Source organism: Ochotona princeps, chromosome 21 (genome assembly GCF_030435755.1).
Source record: "Ochotona princeps isolate mOchPri1 chromosome 21, mOchPri1.hap1, whole genome shotgun sequence".
Classification (NCBI taxonomy): Eukaryota; Metazoa; Chordata; class Mammalia; order Lagomorpha; family Ochotonidae; genus Ochotona; species Ochotona princeps.
In genome coordinates this window covers 4,634,738-4,649,342 of record NC_080852.1, presented here as the reverse complement: position 1 = coordinate 4,649,342, position 14,605 = coordinate 4,634,738, and the positions used below count along the sequence as shown (strand labels likewise).

The following is a 14,605-nucleotide window of genomic DNA, read 5'->3' as shown; positions in this document are numbered from 1 at the left end:
GTGTGGCTCCTCGCTGGGCCTCACTCTCCCAGCTGTCACCTCTCATTGCCCCCATCTCCTGCCTCCCCTCAGATCAGCCTGCGGCCAATGCCAGTCTTGACTGCTGTTCCACACTCCTGCTGGTTCAACCCCGGCCCTGCATTCTTTCTCTCCTGCTGTCCAGCACATCACCTCCAGAAGCCCCTGTTCTGCTGGTCCAATTGGAATGAGCCTCTCTGGTGCCCAAAGGGCCTCTGTGACCACACCTATCCCCGACTGGAGGCATAACAGCAACCTTCTTCTCTTGCTAGCCTGAACTGTGTGAATCATCAACAAACGCCCACTCTGAACTACACATGTATCACACAGTGAACACAGCTGTCCAACCACCATCAGTTTCCTGTGACCATTAAACCTCTGCCTTCAAGGGGTAGCCACCATCTTCATTTTTAATTCCATAATTTGCTGTGGTAACTAATTTTATGTCACCCTGACCAAGCTTTGGTGGCCAGTTGTTTGTTCAAACACTAACCTTGATACTATGATCATTCACTCCCTAGAGGAACCTCATCCATTTGATTGAAGGCCTGAAGATTGAAAACTCAGATTTCTACAGCAAAGAGAAGGAATTTTGCCTGTTTCTTTTTTATTAAGATTTATTTATTTATTTACATTGGAAAGCAGATTTATAGAGGGGAGAGACAGAGGGCAAGATCTGCCATCGCTGGTTCACTTCCCAAATGACCACATGGCCAGAGCTGAACTGATCTGAAGCCTGGAGCCAGGAGCTTCTTAAAATCTCCCACGCAGGTGCAGGATCCCAAGGCTTTGGGCCATACTCCACTGCTTTCCCCAGGCCAAAAACAGAAAGCTGGACGGGAAGTCGACCGATACCCATATAGGATTCCAGCCCTTGCAAGGTGAGGATTTAGCCATTGAGTCATCATGCCAAGCCAGGCCTGTAGTTTTTATTGTTGCTGTTATTAAAAGATATCCAGAAACAAGTCCTTGGAACAGGGAAGAGGAGACAGGGACAGGAAGAAGAAGGAAAGAGATCAGAAAGGAAGGCTGTCAATGGAAGACCCTGAGTGATCCCTAAGCACCTTGAAGGCACAGAGAGGCCATCAAGTGGCCAGGTAGAGGCCACGGGCTTGCTTCTCAGAACTCCCACACCCATCCCACAGCTGACTACAGGTCATGCTTGCTTTGACTCCAGTCCAAAAAAAAAAAAAAAAAAAAAAGGAAACAAACCACCTTTATGTTGTTCTTCTAAGACGCCCAGCTCAAGTCTAGCCAACCTATCCAAAGCCACTCTTGGAAGGTTCTAGTGTAAGTGTTTCTGTGGATGGTCTCACATGATGCTCTCGGGAACCATTCTCATACTCCCACTGTGCAAACAACTTTTTCCAGGAGATAAAGATCATGCTGACTGCTACATACGGGCCAGGGCCACAGCCCAGCACCACATCCCCACTCAGACAGTCTTCTTTCCACGGGGAAGGCAGACAAGAAGGGTCCTTTTGCCACTTTGTCTTCTGGCACATAGCTGCTAGTCCTTGTTCCCGTTGGGCTCCAAGTCCTCCCCTTGGGCCTTGTAGCCTTCCTCCCATTCCCCCAGGTAGGCTCACACGCACTTGGCAGAACACCAGAGAAAGAGACCACAAGGCCAACCCACATCTGGAGAGCCAGAGCTGCAGCCCATGTGAGGGAGGCTCCAGTTCCAGTGGCCTAAGGACAAGACGGACCCGCTGCCAACAAAACCCTCTCTTAACCCAAACCTCTGAGAACCAACTTCTTCAGGTGCAAATGGACACAAGTGCTGGAACATGGCACTACGAGACGCTTGAAGTCAGCAGGCATCAGCGGCAGAGAACTCACTCGAGCACAGTCATTTTACATGGGGGCTTGGTCTTGATACCAAAACACATTGGGAACAGTGAATATAGCTTCTTTACATCCTCTCCCATTCTCACGTTTTTGTCACTGGCATTCACATGGTCTTATTTCCAAAACAGAATCTATGAGATCTGCAGCAAACACAACTCCCCCCACATCATGCCAATAACACGGCAACAAGAAGTTAAACATCCCATCAACAGGGAGACCCTTGGGAGAGGGTCTGCACAGCAAACAACACCCACCATGGCACCCCAATGCAAGATCATCGCCCTCTGCTTATGCTCCCTAGTGACACACAGGCCACTGCCACCTGGAAAAAATCTGGCAGGGTTTCTAGGCTGCCTTTCCACTCCTGCCTTCTCATAAGAATGGCACTATCAAAAGCAAATGAAATTCTAACTCTGATGTCACCTTCTCAAAGTGAGCAGTGCTCAACGTCACGGCCACAGGCATTCACCCATGTAAAGAACCCCTTGAGAACTGCTTCCACGCAGCACCTAACAGAAAAACACAGACTCAGAGCCTTGACAAGTCCGGTATTGATATTTCTCCTCTCTTGATTAGTTTCAGGCCCCTCACTTATCATTCTTATTTAATTTCCAATGTACTCCCGAAAAGTTCAATACAATGGTGTGAAGAATAACTGTAATCAGTGCTCCTCAAGTACGTTAAAAAGAAAAAGCTCATTCAAAAAAACAACCAAAAAGTACCACCGACTACGTCTGAAGACACAGCAGAACTCAACATGCTTTCTATCCTGAGAAAAGGACTGTTCACAAAAACACCAGAAAACAGCACAGCACCCTTTGCCCTCCTGCAGAACTGTAGCAACAACCAGATCCAGCACCACCAAGGCAAATGGAGGGTGGGGCACTTACAGTTGAAGATGCCTGGAGGCGGATGCTCGGTCACCAGGAGACAGTTCTCTTCATCACTGTTGTCCCCACAGTCGTTCTGTTGGTTACAGACCAGCGAACCGAGATACAAGCATTTACCGCTGGTGCAGGTGAATTTGCACTCTGAAAAAGCACAATAAGGAAACATGGAGCAGTCAGTGCAAGCCAGCATGGTGCTCTTGAGTTGAAACTGTCAGTTTAATATCACTCCACAACACCATACCAACCCACAACATGTGCAACACTTGCTGCTTTCTTTCCACTGCCTGCTCAGTGTCAGGCATGGCTGGGGAGCTGTGTTGCTCTGTTGGAAGACACCCCTGATGGTTTCCCACCTTTCCAAGGAGGCAGGGAGTCTGTGCAGTAGCAGCAGGAACTCAGGAAAACTCAGGAGTATGGCTTGGCTGGAGAAGACTCATAATCCTTATTTCTAATTTGCCACTATCTTGTGGTGAAAATCTGGGCAAAACTGTGGTGTTCACTGAGCTCATGCTTAACAAAAGCTAGGTACAATGCCAGGCAGGGGGAAGCATTCAGTCTATATTGTTAAACACAGCATTCTGCACCAAATAAGAAACAGTCATACCGAGCGACTCATTGGTGCATTACAGAAATAGGATGGGACCTACATCCAAGATCCTGTACGCTTGCTTCACTGCACGCAGGGCCTCTGAAATCTGTACAGATCAACATTTGGAAACAGAATTCTCTTTCAGAGGACTTCAAGTTAGCAAATTAACATACTATCAATGTAAGCAACTGAAGATCAAGGGAATGACACAATTCTACACACAGGGTCCCAGAAGTACCTATGTCTATTTGACAATGCACACTAATTTGCATTCTGACCAGCACCGTTTCCCCAGGGGCACCCACTAGTGCTGGTAGGCCCCACATAGCACATGCTAGATGGAGCCTCGGGGAGAGTCCAGGTTCCCCATCAATGTGGGGGAAGCACAGCTTTTTTAGCCTTCAGGACCCCACAACAGCAGTAGCAGCCCTGGATGCAGTCCTGGGTCCTCTTAACTCCAGCCCTTCATTCTCCAACTAGAGGACTGGACAGCATCTGCTCACAGAGGCTTCCTCCAGCTGTGTAATCCCCAAATGGGGTACACTGCAAAAGCCTGCTCTTACCCCGGGGGAGACGGGCACCCCATTATCCCTCTATATATTGCCAATGAGGATTCATAGCTCAAAATCAAACTGAACAGTCTGCCCATCACACATAATTTGTTGGGAAGGGGACTTGAGTTCTTGGGGGGATTTCTGCCAATGCTTGCAATGGAGTATTGCAACGCTCAACAGTTCACATTGTCCAGAGAGGGAAAAAAGGAAAAGCAAGCAACAGAAGCTCCCTGCCTGGCTTCTAACCCCACGTGGACACAGCCTAGGAGCACACCCACCAGCACAGGGGAGAAAACCTGTGCACTAGGTGTGACCAGGTCACATGGGGAGAGGCATGGCTACAGCTACACTTGCCTGTCGTAGGAGGCAGGAAGACAAACTCCAGCTCTCCGAAATCACACTTATGAAGCATCTTTTTGTTTTTGTTTACATAATGAGAAAAAGGAAAGCATGCCAAGGAAAGAATTTGTCTTACTTCCCAAAGGAATTACTGGGCTTCTGATTAATCCCAAATACAAAAAGGATGTCAGTCCAAACCAGACACTTCCAGCGTTAACTGAGATGATGATGAACTGGTCTGTAGCTGAAAAGCTGACCACTGGTCCATCTGAAAGGCTCTCCAATCAGAAGACCACATTTGATCTTTATGCCAGTGGAAATGAAGTGGCATCCAAACTTCACTCATGTCAACTTGTCTGAAGAAAACAGATGTAGAGCAACAACCAATTTTCAAGGGAATAAATCATGTGATTCATGCATTCCTATAACCAGCACGGACACACTGTAGCTCCTTCTGCATTCTGTGGCAGGTGGCGAGGCATGGGCATGCCAAGGAGGTAGCCCTCTTTACAGCCTTCACAACATGAAAGTGTAATGCTACTTATACATGTGCCGACTCCTTCCAGGGCACACACCTTCATTCCTGGGGTCCTTCCTGGCCAGGCTGTTCCCCAACTCCCAGCTGGCTCTCAGGAAACCACAGATTTGTTGAATAAATGAATAACCTAGGTTAAGTCTCCTAAGGAATACTGTGAGCAAAAACTAGGGTGAATGCTGTCATTCCTGTTTTAGCCCCCTTCCACCACGCCAGATCTGTTCTCATGAATGTGTGAGATGCAAAGATGTCCACACACACATAACCAAATTCTCAGAACAGCTTGCTGCCAAAGTAGCCTTACCAAGACCCAGGAAGCAGGACTGACTTTCTAGCAAACTCTTTCTCCTTAGCAATAGGTACTATTCACTCCAATTCATAGCACTTCAGATTCATAAACTCTACATCTTGTCAATGGAGAGTCACTAGCTCAAAATCAAACTGAAGAGTCTGGCCATCACACAGCCATTGAAATCCAACCGATCGGACTGAAAATTTGAATTCATTGGTTTCTTGGTATGATACAGAAAATCACTATAATGCTATCAAGTGTTAAAAGTCAATGCCTAAGCCAGAATGAAACTACAGACCACAGTAAAACATCTGTGTAAGTTATCAAAACTGGTGCTGAGAGGCAGAGGCCAAGCTGATCCCAATTCGCCCTTGAAGGCCATCTTCACCACGGTGTGTTATCCAAAGTTCAATGCATTCGGATCATCTGCAGAGTAGGTTATTATGTACTTCAAAACAAATGAATAAACCCAGAAGAAAGGCTCTCACCTCAGGCTGCACCTTGGAACTACTCGGGCATCTTTCAACACTACTGATGCCTGGGTCGCAGCCAAGGCTGCTCTGCTGGCTCTTTCAGGGGCAGATCCTGATAGTCAGCCAAGATAGAAAACCACGGGCTATTGAGAAGTAGATAATTCAAATATACTGAGCCTTCTGGTTAGCCAGTAGTACTTTCTGGGAAGGCTTAATTGGCACTTGCTTTTCTATTTTGTGTGAGGGGTATTTTTTAATGTAAAAAGATCAAGGGTCGCTACTGGTGATGTTGGCATCCCATATTGGAGCGGTGGTTTGAATTCTACCTGCTCGTCTTCTTCTGTTCAACTTTCTGTGAATGAAGCTGGGAAGGTAGCAGATGATGGCCCATGTGTTTCAGCCCCTATCACTCATGGGGAGACCTGGATGGAGTTTCTGGCTTCTGGTTTTAACCTGGCCTGGCTCTGGGAGACGCAGCCATGTGGAGAATGAACCAGGAGACATAAACACCTCTCTCTCTGTCACTCTGCCTTTCAGATTAAAAAAGAAATAAATAAATAATAAAAAGAACTAAGCTTGTAAAAAAAAAAAACAGGCAGAAATTTAGCTAACTTTTGGATACAATAACTCTGTTGTATCCCTGGAATATGCCAGAAACCCGCACAAATGCGGCCTTGACTTCTCTAGTCAAGATTTTGTCCATAAAATCCAGGAAATAGCCTCCACAGAGTAACACTGAAGTCAGCGAAAGAAGATCCAAGAAAAAAGAAAGCATGTTTTCCTATAACATTTTTCCCATTCTTTGCGAAACTTGTCAACTATTTTTGCTAAGTCACAAATTGAGGGAAACGAAGGACTGTTCACCATTAGAATCCTCTTGATGACAAATTCATGTTGATTTCATGAGTCGAACACTGGGATGCCGAAGGAACAACCTTCAGGAGCCAGAGATTAAAATCACTTGGAATATTTAACTAGTCCTTCTTTAAAACAAAGTTGAGACTTTCATGAAAAATGTGGCTTTCCTTTCTGCCAGAACCTCGATTGGATTGCTCAGGAAAACCTGCCAGGATCAACTCCCTTATATGCTTCGAGGATTCTAGAATTCTCTCCAAATCTGCAGTCTCTTTAGCTTGGCTACATCTCCTCTTAAAACCCCTGATGAAGCTCCTGGTGGACTGTCCCAGCCCACTGAGGACACAGACCAGTGTGAGAATCCTGAGCCACTGACAGCCAGAGGCCAGAGTCCACCTATGCACAGCAAAAGCAACATCGCCACAAATCGAGAGACAAAATCCTTTTTGTCTGAGTATCATTCCAACTAGCGCAGGCTGACACTGACTAGCTGGGGCCTACCAAATGAGAGAAGAGAAAGGAAAAGAATGATTAAGAGTTAGAGAATTTCCAAATATTTTGTTAACCTTTGGGGGAGGAAAAAAAAAAACGAATTTTAAGAGTTCAGAAACCAAGAAATAAATGGAACATTCCAGGGTTTTCTGTGGATTCCATACTTATTTACTAAAATTAGGTGTTTTGTTTTTTTTTTTTAAATCAAGGACCAGTTAGCTTAACCATTTGAATGTTTTAGATCTAAACTTGGATGGAATTCTAAGATCTATGTTCCATCTTGAATTCCAGAAGAACAAATCTGCCTCGCAGAGGCTAAATTTAATCCACTTGGTAGAGTCAACATTCTATTAGTTAAAAGGCAACACAAAGTTGTTCTCAATCTTTCCTACTCTCTGCTGAGGCCTCGGTTTTCACAGATATGATCTCAGGCACAAAATAAGGACCTATATACGGCTTTCCATCTCAGCTGTAAAATCAGCCTTTCTCGCGAATTGGCAAAGCAGTCTATGTTCATTATTTCTGTTAAAACTCATATAGCAACACTGACTCATTTAGTTCACACTTCTATGATTCCCAAACCTGAAGGCTGAGAGTAATTCTGGCTCCATCATTTCTGACACTGAAGTTTAGAACCTGCCTTAGTAATGGGACCTGCTCAGTGTGTTTATGTTGAGATTACCAAGAGGTCTAACTTAGCTGTGAGCAAACAGCTATTGGCCAAGAATTAACAGGTTTTTCCAACAAGTCTATGTCATTTTATCAAAATCAGTGTAAGTCGTGTCCTACTATGGAGAAAACAGCGATCTTTTTTATTGATACATAGACACACATACAGTCTACTGCCTCTCTTGCAAGGGATGAGGTTTGTCATAATAAAAGTAAAGTTCAACAAAGATGCCAGGTCAGCTCATTGAATCCCAGACAAACACGTCACCAATCCCAGAGGGGACTGGAAAGTTCACAGTGGTCAGTGAACCAACTTGCCAGGCAGACTCCCAGCTTCTAACTCAAAGACAGTCCATCGCTCTTCTCATTGAAAAACTCTCTTTAAAGGCAGAGAGGCCACTGTAGGTACCAATTTTACCAAAAAGAAAAAGGTTCCCTCTACCTTTATTTCCTTTACTAGCCCTCAAGGAAGCAGGGCTATTGGAATGGTTTTTTCCAAGGATGACATAGCTAATTATGAAGCTAGAGCTTCTAGAATCTTCAGGAATGATGAGTTAAAAGTTCATCCTTAGGGCCATTTTCTTCATTGACAGCTTCTGCCCATGCGTGAATGCCATAGGGATGACGCTTGTAACACATTTGGCTGTCAAAGTCTTCAATGCCAAATAGCTGTATTGACTCATCTGTAGGAGACACAGTATATGGCAACCTGAGAGAGAAGATGCGGGGAAGCTTGGTGCCCCTCACCTGGCACACAGGGCCATCTGCACATTCTGCCAGAACTCAACATAAAGGTGCGGGCATCATGAATGACAGCCTGACCTCACTCAAAGACAAGGCGGACATTCCTGGTCATAAATCTGCAAAAAAGGGAAATCTAATTGGAGGGTTTATATGATGTGGAATGAATTAAATGACCCCTCAGGCACTTAATAAAAATCATCTCTTAAGTGACGTTACTCAAACTGTACTTGTCCTTCAGAAAGACAACTAGGACACAATAAAGGGCTATTTGCCCCAGTAATAAGATTAATGACAACCCAAAAAAGCTTCCCCCTGAAGATAGTAATAACATTTTTTTAAAAATGCTCATTTTATGATGTGGTTTATCGTTCCCATTACGGTGCTGAGAAGATGATTTTAATGGGTTTCAGATTCTCTGAGAACCGTAAAATGCACAATTTGCTCTTAAAAAGGTCGAAGTACCTTGAAGCCTTCAGACATACAGTCCTATTGTTACCCTTCCATCAGAAAGAATCAGTCATTCAACTTGCCATCAAAATACCACCATTCATTTCAAGACTTGCTCAAAGTAAGGAGCTTCCTGTTTCAAACCAAGCATGGCAGCAAAGCAGGCTAAGCCACCGCCTGCACCAATGTCACCCACGCGCGAGCACTGACCTAAGCCCGGCTGCTCTGCCGCCAATCCAGCTTCTTGCTAATGAGCGTGGGAAAGCTGTGGAAGACAGGTCAAGCACATGGGCTTCTGCTACACATACAGGAGACCTGGATGGAGTTCCAGACTCCTGGCTTCAGCTTGGCCCAGCCCCTACACTAATAGTCATTTAAGAAGTGAACAAAAGGAGGGAAGATCTCTTTCTGTCTCTTCCTCCCCCGCTCTCTGTCACTTTGCCTTTCAAGTAAATAAATAAATCTTCTTTTAAAAAAATGAGTGGACAGGGCCCGGCGGCGTGGCCTAGCGGCTAAAGTCCTCGCCTTGAATGCACCGGGATCCCATATGGGCGCCAGTTCTAATCCTGGCGGCTCCACTTCCCATCCAGCTCCCTGCTTGTGGCCTGGGAAAGCAGTCGAGGACGGCCCAAGGCTTTGGGACCCTGCACCCACGTGGGAGACCCGGAAGAGGTTCCTGGTTCCCAGCATCGGATCGGCGCGCACCGGCCCGCTGCGGCTCTCTTGGGGTGTGAAACATCGGATGGAAGATCTCCTCTCTGTCTCTCCTCCTCTGTATATATCCGGCTTTCCAATAATAATAAATCTTTTAAAAAAATGGTTTATCAACATATGTAATATACACCAACAAATTATTTTAAAAGATGTGTGAACCAATATGTGAACAGTGCCTGTCTCTGGATGCCAGGGTCATGGATGACTTCAGTTTCCTGGGAAGTTTATATATAATTACACAACCAGAAAAAATTTTTTTTAAAGATTTATTTACTTTCATTGGAAAGTTAGATATGCTGAGATGAGGAGAGACAGAAAGATCCTCCATCCGCAGATTCACTCCCCAAGTGGCCACAATGGCCAGAGTTGAGCCAATCCAAAGTCAGGAGCCAGGAGCTCCTTCCAGATCTCCCAAATGGATACAGGGTCCCAAGGACTTGGTCTGTCCTTAACTGTTTTCCCAGGCACACTAGCAGGAAGTTGAATTGGAAGTGGAGCAGCCAGAACTCCTACTGGTATAGGATGTTGGTGCAATAGGCCACGGCTTAACTTGTTGTATGCAGCACCAGTCCCACAATTCTTATTTTAGAAGCACTAATTAGGGGTCTGTGCAGTAGCTCAACAGGCTAATACTCTAAGTGCTGTGCCAGCATCCAACATGAGCTCCAGTTGGTGTCCTAGCCACTCTACTTCTTTCTTTCTTTATTTTTAAAATTTTATTTCTGATGATGTTTACATAGTTAAGATACATGCCCATGTGGACCACCAAGTAAAGTGGCAAAAGTTGAGGAATAGGAAAAAGTGGATGAGACTTTTGTTTCCAACTTTCTTTTTCTTCTTCCTGATTCCAGAGGAAGCAAGCAGAGAAGAGGAGAAGCTGCACCCAGCATCCTGACTGCATCAGTCCCTGGGCATGGGAGATGGCCACCCGTTGTCATCCCAGGGTCCCCAATGCGGAGCATGCTCCGAGGGTTCTGCTCAAGTGGTTTCAATAGTTCGGAAATGCTCATTTCATCGCACCAAAATTGAGGAAATCTTTCCAAGGTCCATCAGTTGACACAGTCTACCTTAAGAGTCTCCATTCGCCCAGATACTTACTGTCAACTCTTGGCTGGGAGAGCTGTCCAATTTCTTCTGCCCTCCATTCTCTGCTATGGTACTTGATGCCTTCTACAGGCCCCAATGGACTGCCATGTCCCCCATGTGCCATCCAATACAGTCGTCAGCAACTGAGGAGGCCAGCTGATGCAACAGCAAAGGCTGACCAGCCTGCACTTCTGGCTCATGCAGGCACCAGTGATTACACTCACTCAGACCATCCTGGCTCTCCCTCTAAACCAGCTCACATGCAGGTCAGTAGGTGTTGTAGCCCTGCCGAGCCTGGTCTACCCCTGGTCCCAGCTCTCATGCTCACGAGTGGGAGCAGTGGCCCATCAGGGGAGTCCTCACTGTCACCTACCAGGCTTGCTCCCTTCCTGGGTCTTAAGTGTGCTGGGGGTGCTGCAGCTCAGTCTCTCATGACCTGCCTCACCCTGGCATTTGTCAGTGGGTGCTGTAGCCTAGCCAAGTCAGCCAGCCCCTGATCATCCAGCACCCCATCCTGGTTCTCAGATCTGCCAGATGGTGTCATGAACTGGCCCAGCCTGGCTTGCTCCCAGACCTGATTCACACATATGTTGGCAGGTCCCATAACCTGGCCTGGGGTCTGGGCTGCTCCCAATCTTGATTTCTGTGCTCACATGCAGGGACTGCATCCTGACAGATGAGTTCCCCAAGCTTGCTCTATCAGCTCTCCTGCCAGGGGCAGATATCGCGCACACTGGTAGATTCTTGGCTCAGCCTAACTTGGCTCACCTCCTGTCCTGGCAGAAACAGCAGGCTTTGCCTGACTGGCCCACATCCATCCCGGCTTTTACCGAAGGGTGCTTCAGCCCCAGCCCTGTCTGGCCCACCTGCAGACTTAGCATGGTTCGGCAGGTGCAGAGGCCTAGCCCAGCTCATCTTACACCCATTCTGACTCTCACAAGCATCAGTGGCTGCTGGAGTCTAGCCCAGTCCGGTACATCCCAGACCCAGTCCACGCCCATGCTGAGGTATACTGCAGTCATGCGCTGCCCAGTTTGTTGCCTCTGTTCTGGCTACTCTTCTTCTGGTACAGCTCCCTGCTTATGGACTAAGACAGAAGCAGAGGATGGCTCAAGTCCTTGGGCCCCTGCACCCACGTGCGAGACCAGGAAGAAGCTCCTGGCTCATGGTTCCTGGCTCCCAGCTTCAAATGAGTTCAGCTCTGGCCACTGCAGCCAGTTGGGGAGTGAACCAGCAATCTTTCTATCTCTCCTCTCTGTAAATTGGACTTGCCCATAAAAACAAATAATTTTTTTTTGAAAAAAATACAAAATAAAAGCACAAATCAAGTGCCTAATCCACAGGGTGGGGAACACTGGCCTGTGGGCTATGTAAGACAACTGTACACAGTACTTGGAACTCAATAAACCCACAGCCGACTAATTCATCCTTACTCTATTTGTTTTTATTTGAAAGGCAATTTTTACAGAGAGAAGCAGAAACAGAGAGAGGACTTAAATGTACTGGTTCACTCTTCAAATGGCTCCAATGGCCAGAGCTGGGCTGATCTGAAGCTGGGAGCCAGGAGCCTCTTTCGGGTCTCCCAAGTAGGTGCAAGTGCCCACAGGCTTTGGACCATCCTCTGCTGCTTTCTCAGGTCATCTGCAGGGAGCTGGATTGGAAATAAAGTAGCCGGGACACCAATGGGACGCTGGCACTGGCAGGTAGAGGATTAGCTTGTTACACCATTGTGCTGGCTCCAGAGTTAATTCTTAAATTGATAATTTTGTATGGTCAGTGGATGATGTTATATATTTCCAAAGGACTTCTGGCAGAAAAAACACCCCCCCACACACACACTCCCACACTATGGCATCATACCAACAAATCCCAGCCCCTGACCCAAGCCCATGAGGCGGAACACCATAGCAGATACTTCTCCTCTTATCTCAAGAAAGAAGTACTGAGCGCCTCTCATGACTGGAGCAGGAGCAAGGCGTCCTACCTCACAGGGCCAGTACCTGATGGAGAGCGAGGAGGTGAGGAAGACAGCGACAAATCTGGGGCCCAGTGGATCTGATACCACCAGGAAGACGGTAACTGGGATGTGAGGGCAGAGGCACTGAAGGGCTCTGAGTATAATACACTCTTTGCCATTGAAATAATCATTTTATTGCAGGACAGTGTGTGTGTGTGTGTGTGTGTCAGAGAGAGAGAGAGAGAGAGAGAGAGAGAGAGAGAGAGAGAGAGAGAGAGAGCGCACACGCCAGGAAGTCCAGCTCAATGGGTTTATGCAAAGAAAAAAACCGCCCGTGTCACCAGCACCCAAGTTAAGCTACAGGAAGGCATACAAAGCAGTTCCTGGGTTACCCTAACTTCCAATGTGGAAAACAGAACTATTGGGGGAAGCAGGTATTCATTGTAAAGTCTTGCATGATTCGCCTATTAATGGCTCTCAATCTATAGGCTTTGATTTTTAAAAATATATTCATTTTTCACAGATGTGTTTTTTAACTTGAAAAGCAGAATTGCAGAGGAGAGACAGAGAGAGCTTTTCCATCCATTGGTTCACTCCATGGATGCTGCAACAGTCACAGCTGGGTTATGTTAAAGCTAGGAGCCAGGAGCTTCCTCCCAGTCTTCCATACGGATGTAGGAGCCCGAGCACTGGGGCCATCTTCCACTGCTTCCACAGATGCATTAACAGGACGCTACATTGGAAGTGGAGCAGCCAGGATTTGAACTGGGACCCACACGGGTTGCCAATGCTGCAGGCAGAGGATTAGCTTACTATGCCACGGCACCAGTACCTACATGTTTAATTTTTAAACAATTCTAATTTTTAACTAATACAAAAAATTGTACACATTTATGGAACACCATGCAATGATTCTTGCACGTATATGCTGTGGTAAGATTTTTAAGTAAATGTATTTGAATGTCATGGGAACTTGACTCTACAAAGCATTTAATGTGTACTGTTCATCAAGACTAATCTTGCAGCATAATTCACAAAATCCAGCAAGAGCTTTAAACAGTCACCGATTTGCCTTTTGCAGACGCATTAGAGGAAGGTGGGTTTTCAGGACCACGCACAACTGGCAGGGTTGACCTAGGGTGCTCAGGTGTCCAGAGCAGGGACCTGGCCCCAAGCTGGGAACCACAGGAGTCTACAGGCTGTGCTTCTCCCGGGGCCTGGCACACCCTGGGCCCTGGGCACCTTCCTTCTAGTCCTTCATTCTGTGCTCATTCATCCCACACCGTCCTGGGCAAGCAGCATGGCCATGGCCATGGGCACATGGGCATCATGCGCCCCATGGGTACAACTGTCCAGAGACCCTGCAGCCGGTCTCCTGCAGCTCTGACACACATTTTGTTTGTCCTACGCAGAAATCTCATCTCTAGAGTCCTCACTGGTAAAATGTGTTGCCTGGATTCAAGCGACAAGGGTGAACTCCTCCTCTGAGCCACTCAGGTGTCCCTCCTGGGGCCGCAGCACCCTCCGCAGGAGGGGAGGCGTGGTCACCACAGGGCACTGAGATCTGCTAGGGTCAGCTGTCCCTTGGAGCTCTCATCTAAAAGTCACAAAGGTCTCTTCTATGTTCTATTCTCAAAGCAGTTCATCACGTCTTTTTTCTTTCTGTTGCTTTTCTTTGTTTAGTTTTTAAAGATCTATCTATATTATTGGGATGGCAGATTTTATAGAGAGGAGAGAGAGACAGACCTCCCTTGCCCTTCGCTACCCAAACGGCTGCAATGACCAGAGCTGGTGCAGGAGTCCAAGGGCTTAGGCCATCTTCCGCTGCTTTCCCAGACCATGAATAGGGAGCTGGATTGAAAGTGGAGCAACACGGGCATGGCGGCGTGGCCTAGCGGCTAAAGTCCTCACCTTGAATGCCCCGGGATCCCATATGGGCGCCGGTTCTAATCCCGGCAGCTCCACTTCCCATCCAGCTCCCTGCTAGTGGCCTGGGAAAGCAGTCGAGGATGGCCCAAGGCTTTGGGACCCTGCACCCGCGTGGGAGACCTGGAAGAAGTTCCTGGTTCCCGGCTTCGGATCTGCATAACACCTGCCGTCGCG

The 14,605-nt window shown here is 47.0% G+C and overlaps 1 protein-coding gene across 6 annotated transcripts in view; it reads right to left on the bottom strand.

The window, feature by feature from the left end:
- LDLRAD4 (low density lipoprotein receptor class A domain containing 4) overlaps positions 1-14,605 on the bottom strand; it is a 347,890-nt gene that overhangs the window by 153,998 nt on the left and 179,287 nt on the right. For all 6 annotated transcript variants that reach the window (XM_058678479.1, XM_058678480.1, XM_058678478.1 and 3 more), the window contains one exon: positions 2,757-2,897. In XM_058678479.1, coding sequence (XP_058534462.1) covers positions 2,757-2,897 — 141 coding nt within the window. The remainder of the gene's footprint in view (positions 1-2,756; positions 2,898-14,605) is intronic.